Source organism: Chelonus insularis, unplaced genomic scaffold (assembly GCF_013357705.1).
Source record: "Chelonus insularis isolate UGA/USDA-ARS -01 unplaced genomic scaffold, ASM1335770v1 contig_124_pilon, whole genome shotgun sequence".
NCBI classification, from domain to species: Eukaryota; Metazoa; Arthropoda; class Insecta; order Hymenoptera; family Braconidae; genus Chelonus; species Chelonus insularis.
The window spans coordinates 230,996-256,555 of NW_023276365.1; the positions used below are offsets into that span (position 1 = coordinate 230,996).

Sequence of the window (25,560 nt, forward strand, 5' to 3'; positions counted from 1 at the left end):
TTTTGTCGATTGATACATTAATTATTTATTGTTCATATTTCTCTCTAGTAATTTATATTTTTAAAATTGTGTGTGTGTTTTTTTCCTTTCAAATTCGTGTGCACATGGACTATATACATAGTTACATGAATAATATTTTTAATAATAATTAATATTTATTAATCAAACCAACATAAAACAATAATAAACAATAATTTTTATTGTGATACAACTTCTTTCGATAAAAATTCATTCCATTAAAACTTTTTTTCATTGCTTTTCTTTATTATTTTTTTTTTTTTTTAATTCTTAAATTTCTCCAAATTTGACCTTACGTCAAGTTTCTTTTTATTCTATTTTATTTTTTAAAGTTTTTTTTTGTTTAATGATGATAATGAACGCTTTCTTCAATAAGAATAAGGATAATAACAACGATTGATAACTTTTTTTCCTTTTAAATATTTTCATTAAATATTATTTTTTTCTTCTCTTGTATTATACTACTTAAAATTTCTGTTTTGTTTCTTTGATAATTTCTGTGCGTAATAAGTTATCTTGAGATAAAATGGATTTATCTCAAACAATTTTTTTTTTTTTCATTTTAAAAAGTTTGTTTTTTTTCAATTATTAATTTTTTTGAATTATTTTTTCACTAACAATTAATTATTAATTTAATTACTCATAGCTGATACCACTTTTTATCTTTATACTTGAGCATAAGCCCGTGAGCAGAAGACGCAAAGTTTTCAGATTCATTCATCATACGTGCGGTTCTCTCTTCTAATTGAGACAATTTTTCTCCACGTTCCATTACCATTTGGTGTGCCATCGCCACATCTCCAGTTGCTGTTGAAACTCGTTCTCTTAATGCCTCGGTATTTGCATTCGGCCCCGGAATATGTTTAGCAATTGTACGTGATGCTCGTCCACTCGATTCTCCAACTAAATTGATATTTAACCAATTAATCAATATTCCTTTCAAGCTTACAAAATAAGATAAACATCGTTTGATGACTATTCTAAAAGAACATATTTTTAAAAGTATCCAAAATGAACAGATTAATTTTACAACTATTTTCAATTAATCAAATTACATGTCCTTTTTTAAAGTCAATTATACGTACAAATAATCAAAAAATATAAATGTTATTAAAAAGTTTTTTCATTCAAAAAATTACTCTTTAAATTCATTTTTTATTACTAACTTAATAAAAATATTTCTTTAAATCAAATCATATTGCTTCATTTATTTCTGAGAGACTGAAAATGAAAAATTTTTTATTACAAATCTCATAATGGATGAGCAATATCAACCCTTTGAACAATGCCAAGGAAAAAAATTTAACTTTTAGAGAGCAGTAATGTGTTAATTATAATAAAACGTAAAGAACATATTTTTATAAAATTTGCTATGAAATAAAACCAACCTTTGTGGTATTTAAATATTTTAGAGTAGTTTTTAAATGTAAAACTACCACTCTTTAAAGAAAGAATTCTTTTAAAAAAACGCAATATAACTAAAAATTATATTTATTAAATACTTCAATAGAATTTTTAAATTTATAATCCAAGTTATAATCCATTAATTCTTGAATAAAGAAAATATTTCTTTAAAAAATCCGCTTTTTTGTACATTAATTTTTTATCTAACGTTTATTTTAAAATTGAAAATTTTTTACCAAGAGTACTTTTTTATCATGAAAAATTTCTATTAAAATTCTTGACATTGATAAAATTTTTCTAAAAAATACATTTTAATAAGTTGCATTATTCATTCATAAAAAATATAAGAACTTGAGTTGATAAAACTAACAATTGATATTTTTACAAATTAAAATGTAAACGACTCTACAAGTTATGTCACTCTCTACTGGTTCGCATGTTATTAAAACCATTACCGTTCTCAGAGAGAAAACAACCCTTCAAATTATATAACAATCTTACAAGTTTTAACGAACGAACTTTTTTACACAACACTTAGTTAAGTCAGCATTACTTTTATAAATAAATAAAAATAATTAAATTTATTCTTATTATAAACAACCATGAAATAGAATTCTTTTAAAGACAAGTTTTACTTATAAATGGACAGAGATATTGTAAGAGGATTATAATTGATCAGATTCAGTAAAAGTTATATAGAATACAATAAAAAAGTTTTTAATAATACTGAATAATTGAGTTGAAGAATTAATTAAAATTGCCAACTTTTTTGTTCGTGTCTTTATAAAAAAAATAACTTGAAGCATTTGAAAAATTTATTGATAAAGTCGGTAAAAAAATACAATAGAAATATTTCAAAAATTACTTACATAATTCTTCACGATCTACACTACGTGCACCACCCCCAAAGAGTCCTTTAAAGAAACTTTCTTTAGGCGGTTCTGGCATGTCCACAGTTACAAATAAATCGCCCATCATTTCTGGTAACTCCGAACTTAAAGAATATATAATCAATAGCATTTTTATCCCATTTTCTATGTAAATAGAATCTTTTAGATTCACTTATAAAAGAGGTCAACTCACCAAAAATCACTTGAGAGACTAAACTTTTGTATTTCAGTTGGCGATGACAAATATAATCCATGGCCTTTATTGGTAAGGCAAATAGTTTTTGAAATTCTGTAATAAATTTTAATTAACAAATAAATAAGTATAATGTATTTTTAAAAAATCATCTTGGCACATTAACGAAAGGGTGAAGACTTAACACCTATTTTATGTTTGAATGAAAGAAATATAAATATTTGACTATAACATGAATGTTTAATCAAAAAAATAAGCCACTATGTGATGAAAATGCCCCCTAAACATTGAGAATAAAAAAAGCGGAAACAATTAATGATTTATTTTTTATAATTGCACATGCGCCAACTAATTGCGGTGCTGCAGAGCGCGAGCATTTATTCATTTATTGTTTTTATTTATTTTATTTTATACTAAAAAAATCACTCACCTTTTAAAATTTATCATCACATATTTTAATAATATTTTCAATTATTATATCACTTAAAAATTCATTATAATAATAGTTCTATTTATAATGAAAGGCATTTAATGTGTTTTGTTTGGTTTTTGTACCGACAGTAAGATATAGGTGTTATGTCTTACCCATTTCATGCATAATACAGAAAAATATTTTCATTAATTTTAAGTATATATATTTACAATTAAGTATAACATAATAATGTGTATATACAGGACACTACTTATGTATATTAATTATATATTTTATTTAGGATTAGTTTAAATTTTATTTATATGGATTTTGGATGAAGGAAATGGAAAGCAACAAAAATATGAATGATGGCTATCATGGCTAAATACCCTAACTATGATATACTCTGTCAAAATATCCTAATCAGCATAACTGAAATAGACGTAATGGACGTTAGTACAGAATAGACCAGCCAATGATTGGCACATCAAATATAATTATTGGCAATCATTCTGTCTTATTCTAATCGATTGATTTTGAACCTGAACATGCCAATTAACAAAATAGAATCAACTATTATTTAAGCTTTTATTATTTATATATTTCCACTAGTTTGTGTCTATAATTATTCTTAATATTTATTTTAGAATGTAAATTAAAAAATATTTAATAATTTTTATTTTGAAAAATATTTTATGAACTAACTTTAATAGCCTTTGTAGATTAAATCTAAAAACAAATAGAAATTTTTTGGATAAAATTAGTATATTTTGAAAATCAACTGGAATTTTTTTATTTTTATATACCCGTCAACGTAGTTTCATTTTTCAACATTTATTTATTTCAGAGATTTTGTATTTGAGTTGTGTGCTATTTGAACAATGTATATTTGTTTCGAAATTTAATAGTAAAATTGTAGCATGAATTTAGTCATTCGAATATTTAGCCATGGTATGAAATGATACTTTTTCAAGTACGAAAACAAAAAAATAAAAAAATAAAGAGGAAATTTTGGTCTTTCAATTAGTTCAATGACTTACTGATCTGTATCGCCATTTACAAAGAGTTGGTGACCCCATATGGACAACATGGGGTCTACAATGCCATGCTTTGTTGTCTGAAAACTGTTAGAAATTACAGAGAAATAAATAAAAAACCGTTTATTTTTTGTATATTTTGTCAGATATTGGATTTTTCGATCAAAAGTTGCCAAAAAAAATAAATAATAAAAAAAGATTAAATTTTATCTGAAAAGAGCAGGAAAAAAATTCGTGTAACATTTTGGCGACAATCGATAAATTAAATAATGATAAAATTGGTTTTTTTCTTAAATATTTACACATATCCACAAAACGTAAGAAATTTGAATGTTTATAGGTGATATTGATTGTGAAAAAAGGTGAATTAATAGTTTCTTTTATTTGATAATTAAAGTATTAGTTTATTCAATTTTAAGGCTGCAATTTGATTAATATTAACTGATTGAATTTAATAAAAATGGTGAAAAAATACTTGCTTTTTTCATCAAAGCAATTAAATTAATAATAATAATTATAATAATAATAATAAATTAGTGCATTAAAAAAGTGCTCATATTATTAAACGCTATACAAATTCATGCCTGCAATAGCATTTTAATGATTGAAAATGGTGCAATAATGTGAATCATTTTTCTTTTTTTCTTTTAAATTTAATTGTTTTCCATGCCAATTTTGATGAAGTATTCATCATATTGTATTAAAAATAGGAAATAAAACGTTCAATATAAAATGATTACATTCTGATAACTGGACGTATGTATAGTATAATAAATAGTAATAATAATAAAGATAATAATAAGAAGAAAAAATAAATAGAACAAAGTTATTTTTTTTCTTTCTTACCTTAAATCTTGCAACGGTAAAAAATCAACATCGACCAAGGGCCTTAAACTTGGTAGACTATAAGTCGCTATGTGGCCATTAGATACATAACAAACAAGACAAACACCATCTAAAAAAGGAGTAAAAAATAAAAGTGAAAAAACCAGAGATTAAGTAAGATTAATTATAAAACAAGGATGGTGAATAATTTATTAAAAAACAAAGACCTTTTATCGTAGTGATTTCTGCTTTTATAACTGCATGAGTTTCACTCAACTGCTGTCGATAAGCACAATTTTGTGATGGAAGTGCAACAACTCGTGCTTGTTTCTCGGATATTAAAACAACGAATTGACGATCATCAAATCCATCTCCCGCAGAGCTAGCTTGTGCATTTAATAATGGTGACATTCGGCTATTTGATTTAGCTGAACGACTACGCTCTCTCCCATCATTTTCATCCTTCCATGGTTCATATGAGTTGGGTATTAGAGTTCCATTACAGTCCAAAAATGATATATTTAATATGCATCCCTTTAGCTTAAATGATAATCCATCTAAAAAATTCATAAATGCAAATTATTAATAATTATTCTTATTAAAATTACACCAATTTTCAATCATCTCATCAACAACTGTACTATAAACATAATTCATATGTTATTATAAAATAATTTGAAAATAAATTTATTAATAATGAAGTACTAATTGATGTAGAGATATGTATAAATTGTATTAGCGTTAATAGAATATAATTAAAAAATTATAAGTACATTCTTTCTTTAAGAATTTAAAATGTAATCAATGAAAATTACTTTTTTCTCAATTATTTAAAATTAATATGCTATTCTTGCACATAAACTGCTCTATTAGACGTGAATTATTTCCAAGTAATCAATTTTTACGCTTTTTACAGTACACTAAAAACTTTATTTATTTATTTCGATGAAAAAATTTTAATCAATTTTCCTGCTTTTCCAGTTACATTCTACTACATTTAAACATATTCATTTAACTGTCTATATTCTTTTCTTATCCCATATTTTGATATAAAATAAATATTAGAAAATATTGATCTATTTGATGTGGCTACCTTGAGTGACTTTACACTCAACAAACTAACATGATCAATAGGTCTTTACAATTTATAACATTCTTTACTTATAATTTTTGTGATCAATTAAATTAAGTCTATTGTTATTACTTTTTCAGGCTAATTTATTTAAAGACCAGAATGTGTCTAGTACACTGGTGGTGATCTATTGCTGAAATTAACAAGTCCTGTGATACTTTTAAGGTCATTAAATTAAGAGAAAAGACTTTTACATTGAATAATTACCGAATTAAATAAAATTTACACGTTTAAGGATGTTTAAGATCATTTTAGGCAATTGAGAAAATGTCCAATTATGTGAGTGAAATTTATAACGAAGATAGTCCAAGAATAGTTCAATCAACCCCAATTCAAAACCACTTTTTCAATACATTCAAAGTAACTTCTGAGTGATTGAATTTAGAGCTAAATCAGCTGAATTTTTTTCTTATAAAATGAATTTTGAAATAAAAAAAATTTCTATTATCTAGACTTATTCAGTTCAGAATCTAATCAATTTTAATTCACTTTAAGTTGTATCGAGAAAAAAAGGTCTCGAATCAAAATTGATCGAACTATTTTCAAGATATCGCTGAGAAAATTTTTGTTCTCTTTATAACAAAACTCTAACGATACCTAGAAAATAGTGAACCAATTTCAATCACTAGAAAGAGATAGTTTAATCGATATGTTTTAAGATAACTTTGTTCTGATAAAATTTTTTGAGAAATCGATCAAATCATTGTCCAGTTATTTAGAAAAATGAAACAATATTAATGGTAGTTTCAGGCTTGGCTCCCAAAGGTCAGAAACTCAATTAGTATCAATATACCGTGATAGAATTTTTTTCCCTCAATTCGATTTATGATCTCAAAGCAGTCTAAAAAATGATGTAATTATAAATTTTATTAGATATAAGAAGAAATTGAAAACTTATATTACTTTACGAATAAAATGTGTCTTTGATGTATTAATTAACTCCTTTGACTGACAAAAAAATTTGAGAGTTGAGTTCAGAGAATTTGTAATTTAAAAGAATCTAAATATGTTCATGAAGTATACATCAAGGAAATCGTGTTATTGAGGAAAGTATTTAAAAAAATTTTTCCAATGTATTTAGTTGAGTAGGTCATTTCTAGAACTACATCAGTCAACTTCAAAATAACTCAGGTCAATAATAATTCATTAATGATTTTTCCCTACTCAGACTATCCTCATATATTAGGTGATACATAAAACCTTTAGGTAAATTAAATAATTGGATGTGACACAGTTTCATATTGATCGCTTTAAAATTTTGATTGTGTAACTTATGTGTTTTTTTAAAATTACCAATCATTATCTGATAAAAAAAAAGCTTTAAAATAGTCTTTATACACAATGTTTTCAATTTTATAGAAAAATATAAATCTTTTAAATCTCTATTGCTATTTTATCCAACATTTCTTCTCCAAAGTGTTAATCAATAATGGAAAATAATTATATAGCATGACGTAACTGCAAAATGACAATAAAACTGATATCTTACTACAAGTAGAAATGATCACAGGCTGAGTATGACGGTCTTCAGATGCTGGGGAATTGAATACAACCGTTTGTATTGAACCCAAAGACGTGCCAATCCACAGAGTCGGTAAAACGTTGACATCTTCAATAAAAAAAAAGCCAATCAGTATGATAAAAAAAAAAATTCCTTAAAAAGTATTGAAGCTTTATAAAGTTTTAACATAAATAAATACTTCAATTAATTATTGATGTCGTTAATATCAAAACAAAATAGATTAATGAATATTAATTAAAAGAATAAATACAAAGAATAACTAACCAGTTTTTTTAGTGTAACAATCGGCAAAAGTAAGGCAGCTGATGGTTTCCGTTGAAATGTTTTCAAGTGATGACATACTTGAACTTCTTGAACGTTGAAACGTACTGTCGAACTTGTCTACACGGCCAGCATTCCGAAAAATAAAGTTGTACATTTTATACAGTCCTGATGATGTTTTTTCGCTCTACAATTACAAAAATCCATGCAAACAAAAAAAAAAAAACGACAAAGAAAAAAAAGTACACACATACTCAAAAAAAAAAAAAATGAAAAAATAAAATAAAAACGATAAATTTGAATTCTTTCGTGTAATAGCACATTCACAACAACAATAATAATGTGTTAAATATAACATTTTTGTTGTCTTTCAATTGTATTTAAACCGAAATCCTCTGAAATAATTGTCAATTATTATCTGAGTCATTAGTCATACATAAATATGTAGTAGTATTTATAAAATAAAATTATATAAACATAATATGTTGATGATTTTGAATAAGTTTGATTATTGTTTGAAAACAAACAGAAAAAAATCTGAAAACAGATTGGGTGAGTTTTGTGATATTTTCATTGATTGTTAAAACAAAGAAAAATTTAAAACAGAGTCAAATAGTGTATAAAAACAGTAAACAAAAAGTCAAAGTGCCACTAAGACATATGCTTGGCTATGTAGTCAGAGTGCATCGAACGATAAAACAATATATGCACGAGAAATAGATAAATTCAGATCAAAAGAAGAAGAAGATTGAGAAGAAAGAATTGTTTTAGCACAATTTAAAGCAATGAAGATTGCTGCGCATTGACAAAGACATGATTATAAGCACACAGAGTATTAGAAAAATATCGGAAATCTCGAAAGTTTCAATAAATATTTGGCATATTTTAAATATAACACGATTCTCAGTGATGACGATAATTGGAAAATGGAAATGGTGATTTATATAGAGACAGTCGATAGATAAGATAAGAAGAAATCTAATATTTTTTAAATTGTTTTAATATAAGTATAGGGTTGTTTGAATATTAATACCAAAGCTGCTATACTGTCTGACGTTGCTGAGAATCGATTGGGAAGCCTGTGAAGCTTGATTAGCTGGCGTTAGGTTACGATTTTCACCATGAAATAATTGCTGAGCTGATGATGATGACAAACCACCTGATAATTCTGTCTCGTAGTTGGTTACTGAAGTACTTAAACATTTTTGTAATTTTCTAATTCCATGGGGACGTGAATGACGCGATTCTGTTGTTGGTGTTTTACGAAAAATATTACTTAATCCACTTTCATCATTTGATGATGATTCGATAATTAATGGACGATTAATTGTTGAATTAACACCATCATTACTATCATTATTATTATCACATCTTTCACCAACACCAAGCAAATTTCTTCCAGCTGTAGGTGATACGCACATCCCGTTCATCTATAAATCACGTAAATTTAACATGAACAGACAGGATAATTCGACATAAAGTGACTTCGATTTTGTTTTTTTTTAATTGTCGATAAACATAGAATTTTTTTGGTTTTTGAAAGATGTATTGGTTTGAAGGTATGTTGTATTTATATTTTTACTGAACGTTTCATAACCTATCCTACTTCTAAGCTTTGTATTATTCATTTTCAGAAACTGTTTTTTTGTGTTTAACCTTTGGAGTTACGAGAATCCTAGTCAACAGTTTAACATTTGTGGCTTTTATTTTATCTCTTTTTCCTTATATTTGCAGAGTCTTAAATAAATAGCAGTCAATCAAAGTATGTTGATACTGTTCGTTTTTTTTTCTATCATTTTTGCGAGTAAATCACTTATTTCAGCGGAATATTAGAAATTAAAAATAATTTAAAAAAAGATAATTGATAAATATAATATAAAACGAGCACTCTAACGTGCCAAAAACATTATCAAGCGTAAAAAATATTAAAATAAATTATTTTATTATTAACATTATTATTGTTAAATTTAAAGATGCTATTACGTGCAATCATAAAGCCGCACAAAGCAATAATAATTATATGACGATCAAAACCGAGAGAAATGTCTATAAAAAGTTTTTGTAATACGGCATTAAAATGATTATAAATTTAAATGTCTTTGATACTTATTTTTCTTTAATAATGTATTACTGTGATGATAATTAAAGAAATTAATGTAACATAATTAATAATAGTTATAATGAACTAAATTATTTAAATAGTTATTAATGTTGAAGTTAAAAAAAAAATACAAATATTACTTTTCTCTCGGTGATAAAAATTGAAAAAATGATACTGTGAAAATATTTTATAAGAATTTTTTTTTTTAGTTATATTCCTTATTGCTTTTCTTTTACCTGAATCAAACTTGCTGTCAGGGAAAACCGCAAAATTGATTTGTACCTGAAAAAGTGTCAAAATTACAAGTATCCACTGAATGAGTATCATTTCTTGAATTTGCTTGTTTAAAAAAAAATATATTAATAACTAACTAAAATAAATAAATAAAAAATATATATATATAAATATATAAAATTATATATGATATAATCTCCGATGATTATTAAGTTGTTTGTTCTGGGCCTTGAAAATGAAAAAATTCTCATTTTAGTTAAAAAATTTTTTCACATGTTTAATACCACAGTATTAAAGAATAAATAATTAAGAAACATAATTATAAATAGCAGTAATACTTTTTGTACATTTTCGTTATAACTACAAGTTAACTCTAAAGCAGGGATAGAAAGTACATGTTCATAAAATCTGCTACGATGAAAATTACAGGTCAAAGGGTTTTAATCTAAATGGGAATAAACATTTTGTTACGCATTCTACTAGTATGATCATGCAATTAATTCAAAGCTCGTTATCCTACTTTGAATTTAAATGAAAAATTATACCAATTTCAGTAGAGTAAAATAATTTTCCTTGTTCAACAAGACATCTAAATATCAAACTAGTTTCTATAGTGTTTCTAAAAACATTGATGACTATTCCACTTATGCATCTATGACATTGTCTATATAATATCAACTATATAACTGATAACCAAAAATTACATCACATTTCCTCGTTTTCTATCATCACATCCTATTTAATACACTTGGTATTAATTACAGTCAATTATAAATGAATTTTATCAGTATGTTAATCGCAAACACATACGGTACTTTTAGATTAAATATAATAATAAATATTATTCAACTTGTGATTCTTTAATTGATATTTTTAATATAGTAAATTTTAATTAATTAATTAATTAATTTATACCGTAAGCTCTCTGTCTAATGATATATATAGCCACTCTTAATTGAATTTTCTTAAAATACAGTCTAGTATAACAATCACCAGTTAATACCTTTATAATTTCGTACCAGATTTGTAAACATAATGATATCCTTTTAGATAATTGCACCATTATTTGTATAATCTGTAAAAAAAGAAAAAAGTAGAAAACATCTGCCTTTCTTTTTCTTTTGCACTAAAACCATATTTTTGTACCGTCACTGTTTGCGTTATTTTCTTAAACGATTTTTACTTTTGTTTTTAATTTTAAAGTTATGTTGTTTGTTATTATTTTTAATAGTAAAAAGTTCAATACTAGTCTACGGTTCTGTAGATTGTAATCAACTTTGGATCGAGAAAAGCTTCAATTTACGAAGCAATTAACGAGTACTTTTATCTTGTAAAATAATAAATAACTTCTAAATCGATTTTCAAACCTTTTACGTAAATTATGTTTGAAATTCGTGAGATTTATTCGGTAAATACTTGTAAACAACGTGATATATCATTGGTATATACATTTTATGTACGTGATAAACAAATTATTAGCAGATTAAATTTGAATAATATTAATTATGCAGAAATTAGTTACGCTTATATCGAATCTGATAATACTTGCTGCTTTTTGCATGAAAGAATATGATCTATTCAAATAAAAAATATTGTTAAAAAGTTTTAATTCATATTTTTTATGTTAATAAATATATTTATCTTTAAATAAATTATAAGTTAATTAATTATTTTTAAAATCAATTAAGTCAAGTGAAAAATTTATGTTTTTTATTTAAATAAAACTTGACATGTTCTATTTTCAAATTTTTATGTATTAAAAATTCATTTCAAACTTGATGAAAAATAACTGAAGGGATACAACAAGTATTGATTATTGACTTATACTACTAGGAAAATTTGAATATTCTATTAAGCTACTGTTTTTAATCATTTTTTGTTACTTGCTGCTATGTTTAATGATTCATAAACATGTCTTGTGTCGACAAAATGAGGAATGTTATAATGAACTAAATTATATATTTTAAAAAAATCTTATAATTTTCGTTTTGTTTTTAAAAAGTTAGAAATATCAAGGAAAAAGAGAGGCTCTGTAGAGTTTCAGGAACAAACGTACTTTTATTATTTCAAGCTTTCTTTTGCTATTCAGAACAAAAAGTTTCTCATGTTTTTCGTGATAATTGCAAAAGCATTTTAGATAAAGGAAAGTGCTTTTAATTTGCTGCAGAACTTGAAATTTTTCTCTTTTTAACTTTCTATGGTTAATGAATAAAAGGTAACATGTTATGGATCATTTTTAAATTGAAATATGAATTTCTTCAATAAAGTTATCTAATTTAAGCTTTAAAGCTCAAATACAAAGCCTCATGACTTGGTACAATTGATACTTAAAGGGTATTAATTATTTATAAAGAATCATAAACAATAAAAAAATTCGAATAGACAATCTATATGATATAAATTTTTTAAAATTAAATTTAAAATCAATATTTTCAATTTTTTCATTTCCAAAATTAGAAATTGAACAAAGTATTATAAATATCCTAAAAATAAAACTTTCTCCATGTTTTAAAAAGTAATATTTATGGATAAAATGTTATAAAATATATAATAATTAATAGCCTGTATATATTATTCACAGCAAATCATAAATAACCCAAAATAATTGCTAAAAAATTCCATATAGGAAGCTACTAGCAATAACTATTTTTCAAAAAGTCAATAATTTTCCTTTTTAAATCGTCTTCGACATATCATCTCTCAATATAATAAATTCCAGTTATGTATGTAACGCTGCTTGCCGAGTTGGAGCAGAAAAAGGCTTGCATAACAAACAACTTCACTAAAGTTTTGCTCCAATAATTCTCTAAAGGCCAAAAAATGGCAAGTGAATCAATAAATTTATTAAATACCACTAACAGAATTTTTATGTGATTATTCCCCAATAAAAATGTCACTTATGTTTGATGACATTCTTTTAAGTGATTTACAATCTACAGAATGTTGATTCAATTGATATCCAAACATGCTCAATCAACACATTGATATTTTTTTCATCTACCTGAATAAAATTAGCTTCAAGTTGATTGAGATCTTCCAATATTAATACATATAACAAAAAATATAACTAACAAACTAATTATATTCTAACTATATTACCACAATGCATTATATCTAAACTATATAGCAATAGTGCTTTATTTAGCTTATTTCCAATAATTATCAGACCTATTACTTGATAATTAATTCTGTATAACTTCATCTTTAATGGAACTGATTGACTGACTATTATATAAGACTCTACATCAAATAAAAATCCTCTTCTTATACCGAAGTTAAGATTTTTTCTGTCATTAATCTTTCGAGATTCCCATTAGTGATAGTAAATCACGTAAAATGAAAACTGTTTAAATATCTTGATAAAATTAGTCACTTTGGTGCATGCTAAATTAGCAAATCAAGAATTAATTGCAAAAACATATATCATTAATAATAATAATGATTAATTTACCAACATAATACTGTCAATATGATTTTTTTTTTTTTTTAAATTCGTTATCTATGAAAAAAATATCCAATAATTCTAGTATGTTGTTCACACCCACTCGCACACACATTTGTTATAAAAAAATAAATTATTCTATTATTTAATAAATGAATTATAACAAACATTCAATTGGTTTATCATGAAATGCATCACACTTTGCGACTAGTCTACAATTTTTGGTTGACTTCCATTTTCGTTAAATTGTTACTTTTAATTTATATTATGATTATTCTTAAACACTTACTGAAACGCCTCATAAAATTTCCGGCGAATGATTCGTTGCTTGTAGTTGAAGTATTGTCATCATGTTTCATACTTGCTTCATTAGTATAATTTTTTTGACTCTTCACATTAGGTATTGATAATAGTCTTGATTTCATATGTCGTCCTTTAACTAATCTCCTCTGCATATCCATTAATTTATCATTACTTTCATATAAAGGCAAATCGATTGGTCTAGAGTAATTATCAGATTGACTTTTTTTATTGTCATCACAACCAATATCTTCATTATCATCAATAGTATTATTAGTAGGGCTAATTAAGGTAGTTGATTCAGCTAAATTTCCATATTTCTTTTCACTTCGTGGTGATCTAGCAGCAATAGGACTTCTACTACCAAATCCACCAGTCTCAGTTGCTGACACTCCAGATGCTGTTGGTGTCGATTCTTCGTTTATTTCCGGTGATTCAGCATCCATAGGATTGCAGTAAAATGTCGACTGTGGCTGTCTCTGAATATTACAACACTTTTTAACCCGAGTATTACTTCTATCGATTATAATAAATAATCGTTAGAATAAAATTAAATTATAAAAACCAATAAATTCCACACTTTTGTTTTCTATCTATATAGATATAAACAGTTCAATTTAATTATTTTACAATACTTTCAATTAGCGTAAAGCTTAACTGCTTGCCAATTAGAATAACGCGTATAATTACCGTACGTAATTATATTTGCATGAAAAAACAAACATTAATGAATAATTAAATTTAATTTAAATAAAATTGCTTATCGTTATTATCACAGCATAAATTATTAATTGCGTGGTTTATTTTAAAATGTGAGTTGTTTCTAATAAAAGCAATGTGAATTTTTGGATTGAGAAAAAAAAAACAAACTTTAAGACATAAAATGTACCCCATTGTGCGTAGATGCTGATGATGAAGAAGACGATGATGATGATGGTGTGAATGTGCTCTTTATTTTTATGTCAACCCTGCTGAGTTGTCGTTTGAGACTAAAGGACTTCCATGGATTATTTTTACGCGTTGTTTCGTCCTCACCACTTATTGATCCACTTTTCTTAGTCATAACTGGTGATTCCTTGATGAGCAACGCATCTTCGGAGTTGTCTCGGCTGTCACTGTTTACACTGTGACAATCTTCGTGAAATTGTGGTTGTTGGGATACGTGCGTCGGCTGTTGAGGATGGTGCAAGGAGAAGGAAGAAGAAGCCTTTTCTCCTACTGGTGCTACTAAAGACTCGGTTTCTGTTGCTGATTCTCGATGAATCTGGTTCATTTGCAATGTGTTTGGTTTCGTATTTATGTTTGTTTTTTTATTCTTTCGAAGATTGGACAGTCAATCAGTTCTAATATTTATCAATAACATGATATGTTTATCAATTGATTGACTCGTTGATTAAATCGTACACTAATATTGCAAAAGAGAGGATTTTTTTTAGCTATTCATCGAATTCAATTGCAATTTATTTTATTAATTTATATTAGTGATGATATTTTAAAGGATAGAATACCGCAACTCCAAAGAAAAAATTGCAAGATAATACTCGCTGGATTATTTTTTTTTGTATTAGTATTGTTATTTTTTTCATTTTAGTGATGTCGATAAATAGTGTTACCGACATTTATTATCGACTAGTAGGTAAAGCAGTGTCCTATTTAAATGACTTAAAGCCGAATTAGAAAAATATTAAAATTTTTAAAATTATTTTTGAAAAACCTAGAAAATTGTTATTACTTGTTCTATTCTACAGAAAGAAAAATATTCCAATAAAATGTTCCTAAGAAATATTTATAGGAATTTCAATACGTTGGTATTTAGGTTTAATTCATTTTCAATAAATATTTAAGGAATATAAACACGGACTAGCAGGTAAGAAAAAAATTTTTAATTCAACAGTAAAAATTAAGAGAATAAATTGATAAAAAAATTTCTTTCAATTGGAAGATAAACAAGGTTTAACACAATGAATAACTTACCTGATCGATGCTAGGACTACGAGCTTTGTCATCATTCTCTTTTTTTGCGTCATCTTGACGTTTAGGACTTCGTAATGTCCGCTGATATGGATCACCTGTACTACCAATTTCTGAAGTACTTAATACTAAAAGCTTAACTTTTTGGACTATGTCTACCAACACTAGACCGGATTCATTGCCATACGCTAGTCTGAAATTCAAGAAAAAAACATTAAATTACACTTTCTTAAATTGTTACCAGATGATGTTAGATTAACTGTGATGAAAAAATTTTTTTCACAGAAACTTACAGGCCATAGGATGAATTCAGGCTTAAAGACGTAATATTTTCCGTCTGTTCCCCTCCACTATTAGTCGTTAAACAGATCAAGGTCGCTTGAAAGCCAGCGGCACGTTTTTGCAATCCTCCACGGACTTTTAACGACATCGCAGCCTCTGCAGCTCGAGATTCTTCCACCCCGGGGATTTGGCAGGGGTCCAAATCAGGATCTGGTGACCCCTCTGCATCCTTACCATCACCAGAAAGCGATATTTCTAACGTCTATTTGAAAGAGTAGCAAAAAAAAGTTTTTTTATGTAATTTATTCCCACTTGAAGTTTTTTTTTTTTTTTCTTAAAAAAAGGAAATAAATCTTGAAATGATATTTTACCACAACTTCTGACATGCTTTCGACTTTCTTGAATTTAAATAACACCACATGACGTCCAGCACCAGCGATTGCTAATTTTCGGCTTTCCGGACATAAAAAAATTAATTGTATAGCCAATGGGTCCTCTTCACCATCTAAGCTCTTAGTTTTAGTTTTCTCAAATAATTTAGCCGTTTTAAGTTTATATAATACTTGTAGGGAACCTGCTGACGCATCCCAGAACTTTATACTCCCATCCGCATGTCTAGACCAAAAATGGAAACAAGTTAATAAATTTTTATTAACAATAAAAACTTGGCAATAAAACAGAATGCAATGAAACATACCCAGTGAGAATGATTTCACTGTAACTGCTAGAGTTGGGACTCCATTCTCCCCCACAAATTGGCCACTCTCTTTCACTAAAGCCCGTCTTTTTCTGTGATTTAGATCCGACAGAATAAAATGCTGGTACTAAATCCGAAGGACAATCAGCGAAATAAGCGCAACAAGTTACTGGAGATTCATGAATATCCATAGGATACGGATTCTCAAAACATGGGAATCCTGGTGTTAGTAGGTCAATTACCACCAAGTCATTTTGTAGCAGCACAACGACTGCGTAAGGGTCTTGAAAGTCTGAAAAATTTAAGAAAATCAATTATTCATTCAGGTATAAAGACAAAAGAAAATAATAATGAAGATAATTTTATCTATAAATATCATTATAAGAGCCACTATTTAAGTCTACCGTGATGCTTGTTGTGTCTTGATATTATTTAAAGAGATAATCTCATTAAATTGGTGATGAAAAAAGAGGTGAGATTTTATTTTAACAAACTCCCTACATATTGTAAATTATTATTTATAAATAAATTTTGGACAATTTTTTAAATTAATCTTCCAAACTTTTGTAATCGAAATAAATATTCTCTTTTCTTCATGAATTTTTCAGTAGCCGATTAAGAATTATGAAACATTACCTAATAAATATTCTGACATGCACTTTGGAAGCTTTTTTTTTTCATCAACTTAATAAGAATATCTCTTTAAGGATTATTTTCATCGAGTAGACATTTTTATTTAATTAAACGTAGCAATAGTAATAAAGGTTAAACGGTTGGAGCAATTGATGATAACTCCAAACGAAATTATGATTATTTTTAAATTGATTCTACAGGCACTTGAAAATAAAATTAATGTGCATTTTCGATGATAATAATATACATATATAAATGATTTAATTACCACTTGTGTATGGACTTTCGCACAATGTTATAAAATCAACGACGTTATGTTCCATTTCCAAAACAGTTGTAGTTTTTCCCTGTATCACGGTAATACTCGGCGTTCTTCCGGTCGTATCATAAGCTAATCCGCCGGAAAATATAACATACGCTTCACTAAAACATTCAAGATTAGAGTTTAATACCTTGTTATTCTAGTTATTGATATTCCGAATTTAAATCCATATTGACGTTGATATAAAAAGACTAAAAAATTCATTTATTCATTTTACCCTGATCTAGAGAGCTTCCACTCGACTTTTTGAATTGATTTGCATGGCTCAGGTTCTCCATCTTTTGTCAGTTTAGCTGTCAAATCAACGTGAATTCATGAATAAGTAATTTTAATGATCATCAAAGAAAAGAAAAAATGCTAATTGATTTGATTTCAGTTTAAGTGATCATTCCATTATTAATCAGCATTAAAAAGACTAAAAATGTTTCAAATTATGTAAATATAGAAAAGTATCTTTTTGTTCATTGATTTGTTTTAAAACTTTGAAACTAGTCAATTAGTATTGAATACCAATGAAATGTTAAAAATAGAAAAGTCAACTTTTAGATCCTTTTAATTCAATAAAAATTTTGTAACTTTTTTTTTGGATATCTTTATTCTATAAATACTAATTGATTTAAAAATGATCTTTACCGTGTGGATGAGTAACACTGACTGGCCTAGGTTGTTTTAAAACCCACGTAGAAAGTGATCCATCAGTGTGACTACACATAAATTGTTTACCCTCATGATGCCAAGAAATTGATCTTAAGGGCTCGTCTGTTTGACATCTCCACTCAGCACATTTGGTTTTTAAATCCCAATAGGAAATTTGTCCTGATTCATAGCCAATGAGCATCTGACAAATAAAAATAAAATAAGATTAAAAATCATTGTTGCTTCAATTATCTAGAAAATGAGAATTTAATTGGCTTTATCACGTCAAAAACTACTTCTACTTTTGCAAATTACTTATTTTAAAGCTTCGTTAATATTTGACAATCTTACGACCTCCCAATCGATCCAGACACTTTAATAAACTGATGACAACTGACAAAAATACTTAGCCTTTTTTTTAAAAATAAAATGGAGTTTTTTTTTCAATTTATTCTAAGATGCATACTGATTTTGTAAAATTAAAATTTTAATTTTCATAAATTCTAATACTTTATAAAGTTTGAAATTGAATTCTTGAATTGAGAAATTTATAAGAAAAATTCATAAATCCAACAAATGGTCTAGAAAATGGCCGTTAAAAAGTTTTAATATTTTATTTAACATTCACTGATTGATATAAATAATGAATCGTATTACTTTATTTCAATTTAATTTGAAATTAAAATAGAGAAAGAGAGCAAGAGAGATAGTAGGAAAACAAAAAACATCAAATAAATGAATGTGTCGCAGTTGTTTTACCTTACTCAAGTCCAGTGGATTATCACTCAGATGAATCACAGCCCCTGGATGAGTTTTCCTTGACCTAAAATCGTGATTGAGTATTTAAAAAAATTAATCGAGAAAAGAAGAGGAAAAAAAAGCATGTTTTTATTCAATACATTAATCATTAAACTGTCGAATTAGCATGTTATTAGGGGAGAAAATTTTCGTAGTAGGGTATTTATTGATTTGTTAGCGTCGTAGTGCGTATGACCTAGAGTAACTGTTGACTATTCCCTCTATTTTCTACTGTAGTCTCTGAAAATCTTTTATTTTTCGTCTAACGAATAAGACCAAAAAGTTACTATCTACTAATAATAATAACAAAAGAAGTTTTTAACTAATAGTAGAAAAAAGTTTTCTCTTTTTCACTGTTTTTCGTCTTGTATTTTTTTACTCTCATTGGTAGCATGCAATCTGTAAAATTGCTCGACACTATGTTATACTAGTTTATAGACACCCAAAAGACAGAGACAAATAATATCAAAAGAAATATAGGGAAAAATAAGAAATATTTCTCCCTTTGAACTTTTCTGTTGTAGATGATTAATCAATTCTATTGTTTAATTGTATTATAAACGTGATAAATGTTTCGGAGTTTTTTGTTGGGTTGTTTTAATTTCAGATACATTTTTCTTTTGAAACTCTAGATAAACATAGCTCAGTAAATAATTCAATAAATAAAAGATGAATAGTTACCCGGAAAAAAAAAAAAATAAATTTAAAAATGTAAAATTGGAAATTTGATCAAAGTGTTTTATTAGTGAAGATCAGCATGGGGTCAACTGAAATCATTCGTCCATAAATTAACGTTGCAAAAATAGCTTTCATCACACTCTGCAACAATATGCCTATGGAGACAAATTATTTTTATTTAAAAAAAAAATAAATAAATAAAATAAAAAAAAAAGGGAGGAAAAGGAATTATTGGTCTGAAGAAAATAGAGGTCATTCTTTTAGTAGCAAGATCTCGGTCATGAGGGGGTAGACTATAAGAAAAAGTAGGATAAAAAATGTCTAACGCCAGTAGATTACACATTTTACGATGCCTCGAAGCAAATATATAACTTAAACTTTTTTTTAAGCGTCTGATATTATATATATATATTTTTTTTTTCTTGTATTTGATGACCGGAAAACTGTCGTAGAACTCAAGTCTTTACTATTATTACGATCAATAATACATTAAATCATTATTTGTGGTGTAGTGCAATCTTGTAGCAGATAGTTTATTACCAGAAAAATTGTTCCGCAAATTTTCAAATAATGTCAAACGTTTTTATCATGCTTAAGTCAAATATTGATAAAACAATTTTACTCAACAGTTATAGAATACTCACACTATGAAAATAAACTTTTATAAATTTACCTTTATCATGTAATAATTATTTACACCTATTCTATCTCACATTTTTTACTATTTTTCTATTTACATTATTTTATATAATTAATATAAATAATATAGCAGCAACAATAAAGTATCTTCTCATAATATTAAAAAAATTGCAGCTGAATGATCGATTAAATAATTTTCTACAAACTATTAGAGTTCACTGAAGTTGGACAATACATATACATAATACATATTTTATAAAATATGTTTGAATAATAATGAGATAATGAGCATAAATATAATAGCTCCGTCGAACGAAGAATAGTAATTTTATTATTAACCGTTATGATACTCTAGCCTCAATAATATAATATTATAACAGTCAGTCAATTATAAAACGAACAGAACAATAATAGGTCAGATTTGAAACGAAAAAAAGGCCAGCTGTCGATAAAGTAAGTTTATGAAATATTGAAAAATGTAGCTTAACGATGAATACAATGAATACTTAATAAAATATATTTGAATAACAATAATTTAACGATGAATATAAATGAGGCCTGTTTTAGGGTGATTTTTTTGAGCTTTTATGAATTGATAAGTAAGGGAAAAGGGGTCAAGGTTACACGTGCCAGTAGAAATTAGTTCTCTCAAAGGCATCTGTTAGCTAACTGTATACTGTTAGCAGTTTGAATAGAGTGAGAAATATTGATGATACTTACACTTCTATAGCTTTGTTCCAGTTGATCACGTATCCAGATAAAACAAAGGTCTCGATGTGAAGTACATGAATGTTTCCTCTTTCTGTGCCCACATATAGCCACTTGCTTTGTAGTGGCAGATGGATTGACGTTATCCTTTGGACAGTAACAAGGATTGAGTGAAAAAAGAGCAGAAAAAAGATAAATTACAGTAAAAAAGTGTTGAAAAATGAAAGACAATAGGCAAAAAGAGCTTTTTTCAAAAACATGTGTATATATGATGAAGTATTTTTTTATTGATAAAAAAAGTGAATTCTAGTTTCTAAAGTGTGTTAAACGGAAATTTGTAGTGTATGAAATGTAACGCTAGAGAAATCGGATGTTCCTGGGTGATAAGAGCACACGGTCATTGTTAGAACGTGGTTACTGCGGCTATTGGTTGGCGACTTGGCTCTGTAACTGCTGAGCTAACTTTATTTTAGATTCATTAACTCATTTACGTGATAATCTAGATTTTTATGTACTTTAGTTTAGGCTTTTTTCACCCCCTATTTTTAATTTTTTAACTCAACTGGATTAATTTTTTATTTTATCAACTGTAATCAAAAAAAAAGTGTCGAATCATGTTGAATTATTTGCAGCAAATCGGAAATGAGTGGAAATAAAGAAAAAAAAAATAAATAATGAACTTGGCGTTAATTAATGATAAGAAGAAAACTTGTGTTTGTTAATTAAAATGTCATTAGGATCTTAGGAATACTAATTACACACTTGAAGAAAGCACATGCTGTGTTTTTGTAGAACAGTAGAATATGAAATCGTAAATATATATGGTATGTTTCGTTGTAGAATTTAAAAAAAAAATAATAAATAATACTATCTCGATTCTATGAATTCTTCTCCGCTTAGTAGCAAATTATCGAAAGAAAAAATTCTTTTCATTTCAAAATAGCTGAATGGCTTTGAATAAAATTTGCTTCCTCTCAATTTCTTTTTTCTCTTTTAGAACAAAAAAGATTCCATTTTTAATGATACTTTTTTTTTCAAAGAAGATCACTTCCAAAGCTAAAATCATACTTTATTGAAAATTTTTCAGAAAAATAATCTTTATGCTTAGCATCTAGTCTTTCCGGTATATGAATAATCTTTTCTGCTTGTATATTTATGATTCACTTAAACAATCGATTATTAACTATTCATCTCATTTCTCAATAAATAATTCAATATAACTGATATATTTCCATTTCAAAAAATAAATATCTAGAAAATGAAAAACCTAAAAAATAAAAAATAATTAAATTTAAAACAAGTGAAAACATAAGCATCAATAAAAATAATGAGGTGAAGCCTTACAACAGCATTAGTAAAAATGTTAATAAATTGTGTTTAACTAAAATTTTTTGTTAGTCTTATAATAGATGTTTATCCTATTTGCATAAATCTTTAACACTTTGTCAGCAGCAAATAGCATCATTTCTTAAAGCAAGCAATGAAATAAAGAAGGGAAATCCCAGAGTAAAAAGGGTATCCTAGGGTATAAAAAAGAAAGTCGACTCTTCCACAGCTGATATTAGTTAAACAGAAAGTAAATACCTTTCACGTTGAAATTTAAGACTCTGTACAACTTGTGGTATTTTTTGTCGCAAATTCCAGAGATGTAATGTATCATCTGCAGTAACAGAAACCAGGGCACCTTCATTGATGAGAAATTCTAGTTGAATAACAGCTGCACCACCCTCGTGTTTGATGTTAACATCAACGCCAGGTCGGCCAAGACTATAATTTTTAGTCAGTTTGATTGTACAGGTCAAGGAAATTAATTCTCATAACAAGGAATTAATTTTCAAAAGGTTACTCCATTAAACCTCGTTCAATATTTGCATTCTTTTACTTTTTTTTTTTCTAATATCGATTGACTTTGTTATAAAAAGGATACATTCTCAAAGATCCTGTTTTAGTACCAATAGCTAAAAGTTTCTGGATTGGATCAAATGCTACAGCTGTTGGTTGATGTGGAAAACCATGTCTGAATGTCTGTAGATAAAAGAAAAACAAAAATGATGATAATGATAATGGCGGTGTTGATAAAACTGACAGATTGTACTTATTAATAACAAGCGATCAAATGCAGACAATAACAATGAAATAAACTTACTTTTTTAACTTGAAAGTGTTCACTTCTCAAATTTTCAATTATTTCCTGATCAGGTTTAACCTGTTGAGCAACTGACGATCGGAAACCGTCTAAAACGCCTTTTATTGTAAATTTCTTCATCTTCAATGATTTTTATCTCATTGAGGTTTGAATTTTATTTAAATCTATACCACTGACATACGTTTATATTCATTAGAAAAAAGCATTCCGTTATTTTATATTTAGATATTTATAACTTTTTTTGATTTACTAGTTATTTTAACTCGTATAGAATGACTAGATAATGAATTATTGACTATATGACAATAATATTTATTATAATTAATAATTAAACAATAATGATCCATCGACGTTATTTTTCTCAATGCAACATTATTAGTCACACTATCGTCAACGACATGAAATAATAAAAATCACATAACATAAATGTCATCGATAAAAAGAACGAAAAAATTCGTTCTACATTTTGTTGTTAAAAAATCATTATCAAAAACCTGTGACGTCACCCCGACAGAAAATCATCACAAATGAAATCCATTAAAATAACACCCGTTAAATAATAGTTATTTTATAATAAATAATGAAAAAGTTGAATTTTTTCCCGAGTTCTACTACACGATACGACATTAAACTCGTCCGTGGTACAACTGTTTTGGTAGATGACAGCAATGCAGGTTGTTCAATTGTGTCAGATCAATAAACTGGGCAACAGGCTCGCGACGCGGGATTTTGATACGCTGCTAACTTCAAATTGCTTCCAAATTTATGTTTACGCATGTCCACCTCCTTCTCCACCAATCAAACCTTTTAAGTAATCAAACCAATAAAAATCCATATTGCTGTTAAACCAAGTAAACAATTGGTTTCCAGGTATCGATTGAAATTTGACGCTTTGAATAAATTGATATTATAATTAACAAATATTCAATATTTAAACTCTTGTTTTCGTTAGCAATTAGCTAAGTGATTATTGTAATATCATGTTCACAAGTTTGAATTAATGATTGATAAATGTATTGATTATCACTGAAAGTGTGATCATTTATTTTCAAGCATTGCTCCATTATTACTAGTACCTGATGGTTAGTTTAATCCATCTCTAGAGTATTTTCACATTAAAAATATATATATAACTGATTTCTATTATTATCACTCTTTTTTTTAATACACTATTTTATAATTGTATAAATAATTTTTAGAATGTCATTAGGAACAATCATATCATTTTAGTATGAATTTAACAAAAACGAGTTTGTCACTGATAAGAAAATTCTTATTAACGAATCATAACCTATACAACTCAGCAGGTCCACATGTGATTCCTTTTCTGAATAAAAAAAGGAAATTTAGTCAATTTAAAATGGAAAATAAAAATAACATTGTTTGGATAGATATGGAAGTAAGTTATTTTTATATTAATTTTTAACGTATTTTAATTTAAGTTGAAATTAAAATAAAAATTTAATTTTTATTAAACATTTTAATTTAGATGACTGGATTAGATATTGAAAAAGATAGAATTTTGGAAATTTCAGCTTTAGTGACAAATCAAGATTTGGAAATAATTAGTCCAACATTCCATACTATTATTCATCAACCTGATAACATTATGGCAAATATGAATGAATGGTGTCTTAAAAACCACGCTGAAGTATAATTCAAAAATCTTATTTATTTTCGTTTGAGTGTTAGTTTTTAATTAACTTGCTAACTATTTTCTTTACAGACTGGTCTTATAGACGATGTTAAAAAAAGCAATGTTAATATTAAAGAAGCTGAAAGTAAATTACTAGATTTTTTAAAACCATTTACTGAAGAAAAAGCTAATCCACTAGCTGGAAATACTATATGGATGGATAGAATTTTTTTAAGGAAATATATGTACAATGTTGATATATATTTAAATTACCGTATTATTGATGTTTCAAGCATAAAGGAGCTTTGCAAGTAAGAAAATATATTTACAATTGTTTTCTAGATTATTTATTTAAAAAATAGACAGTGATAATCAATTCTTTTAATTTTTTTCAGGAGATGGGCTCCACATATTGCTGAAAATGTTCCCAAAAAACGAAACAAACATCGAGCAGTAGAAGATATCGAAGATAGTATTAAAGAGTTACAGTATTATAGAGAAAATTTATTTCAATTGCCACTTTGATAAGCAGTACATAATGAAAAATTAACGTAACTCATTACTTTTATCATTTAAAATACAGATTTGTTGTTCATTAGAGTAATTTTTTATCTTAATAACATTTTTAATAAATTAAAATGTA

At 26.8% G+C, this 25,560-nt stretch overlaps 2 protein-coding genes across 9 annotated transcripts; one reads left to right on the forward strand and one right to left on the reverse strand.

Annotated features, from left to right (window-relative positions):
- On the reverse strand, positions 1 to 24,155 carry Tomosyn (syntaxin-binding protein tomosyn). 8 transcript variants are annotated; one of them, XM_035084325.1, is made up of 22 exons: positions 23,282 to 24,155; positions 23,063 to 23,160; positions 22,720 to 22,902; positions 21,148 to 21,282; positions 19,072 to 19,135; positions 18,310 to 18,514; positions 17,894 to 17,969; positions 17,623 to 17,777; positions 16,722 to 17,013; positions 16,396 to 16,639; positions 16,036 to 16,286; positions 15,746 to 15,935; positions 14,661 to 15,035; positions 13,761 to 14,250; positions 7,698 to 7,823; positions 7,401 to 7,520; positions 5,007 to 5,336; positions 4,801 to 4,909; positions 3,958 to 4,041; positions 2,506 to 2,601; positions 2,292 to 2,416; positions 1 to 921 (listed from the first exon to the last, which is right to left on the reverse strand). In XM_035084325.1, exons 1-22 carry the CDS (start codon positions 23,399 to 23,401, stop codon positions 659 to 661), a joined length of 4,131 nt encoding a protein of 1,376 aa, XP_034940216.1. In that variant the 5' UTR covers positions 23,402 to 24,155; the 3' UTR covers positions 1 to 658. The 8 variants fall into 8 exon arrangements, with proteins under 8 accessions (XP_034940216.1, XP_034940233.1, XP_034940259.1 ...); XM_035084368.1 differs by lacking the exons at positions 13,761 to 14,250; positions 14,661 to 15,035 and adding exons at positions 10,032 to 10,077; positions 11,033 to 11,104 and having other exon boundaries at positions 659 to 921; positions 7,698 to 7,814; XM_035084350.1 differs by lacking the exon at positions 13,761 to 14,250 and adding an exon at positions 10,032 to 10,077 and having other exon boundaries at positions 659 to 921; positions 7,698 to 7,814.
- Positions 24,156 to 24,206: 51 nt separating this feature from the next.
- LOC118067577 (oligoribonuclease) lies at positions 24,207 to 25,512 on the forward strand. Its single transcript, XM_035084397.1, has 5 exons — positions 24,207 to 24,363; positions 24,481 to 24,680; positions 24,771 to 24,932; positions 25,008 to 25,228; positions 25,313 to 25,512. Exons 2-5 carry the CDS (start codon positions 24,513 to 24,515, stop codon positions 25,440 to 25,442), a joined length of 681 nt encoding a protein of 226 aa, XP_034940288.1. The 5' UTR covers positions 24,207 to 24,363; positions 24,481 to 24,512; the 3' UTR covers positions 25,443 to 25,512.
- The last annotated feature ends 48 nt before the right edge of the window (positions 25,513 to 25,560 follow it).

Bases quoted from the DNA above. Each gene is read 5' to 3' on its own strand.
- Tomosyn (XM_035084325.1), bottom strand. From the start codon at position 23,401: ATGAAGAAATTTACAATAAAAGGCGTTTTAGACGGTTTCCGATCGTCA. The intron at 17,778-17,893 runs GTAAAATGAATA...TGAATGTTTTAG, and splicing joins TGGAAGCTCTCTAGATCAGG to TGAAGCGTATGTTATATTTT. The intron at 4,042-4,800 runs GTAAGAAAGAAA...AATTTCTAACAG, and splicing joins TTACCGTTGCAAGATTTAAG to TTTTCAGACAACAAAGCATG.
- LOC118067577 (XM_035084397.1), top strand. From the start codon at position 24,513: ATGAATTTAACAAAAACGAGTTTGTCACTGATAAGAAAATTCTTATTA. The intron at 24,681-24,770 runs GTAAGTTATTTT...ATTTTAATTTAG, and splicing joins TTGTTTGGATAGATATGGAA to ATGACTGGATTAGATATTGA. The intron at 24,933-25,007 runs GTATAATTCAAA...TTTTCTTTACAG, and splicing joins GTCTTAAAAACCACGCTGAA to ACTGGTCTTATAGACGATGT.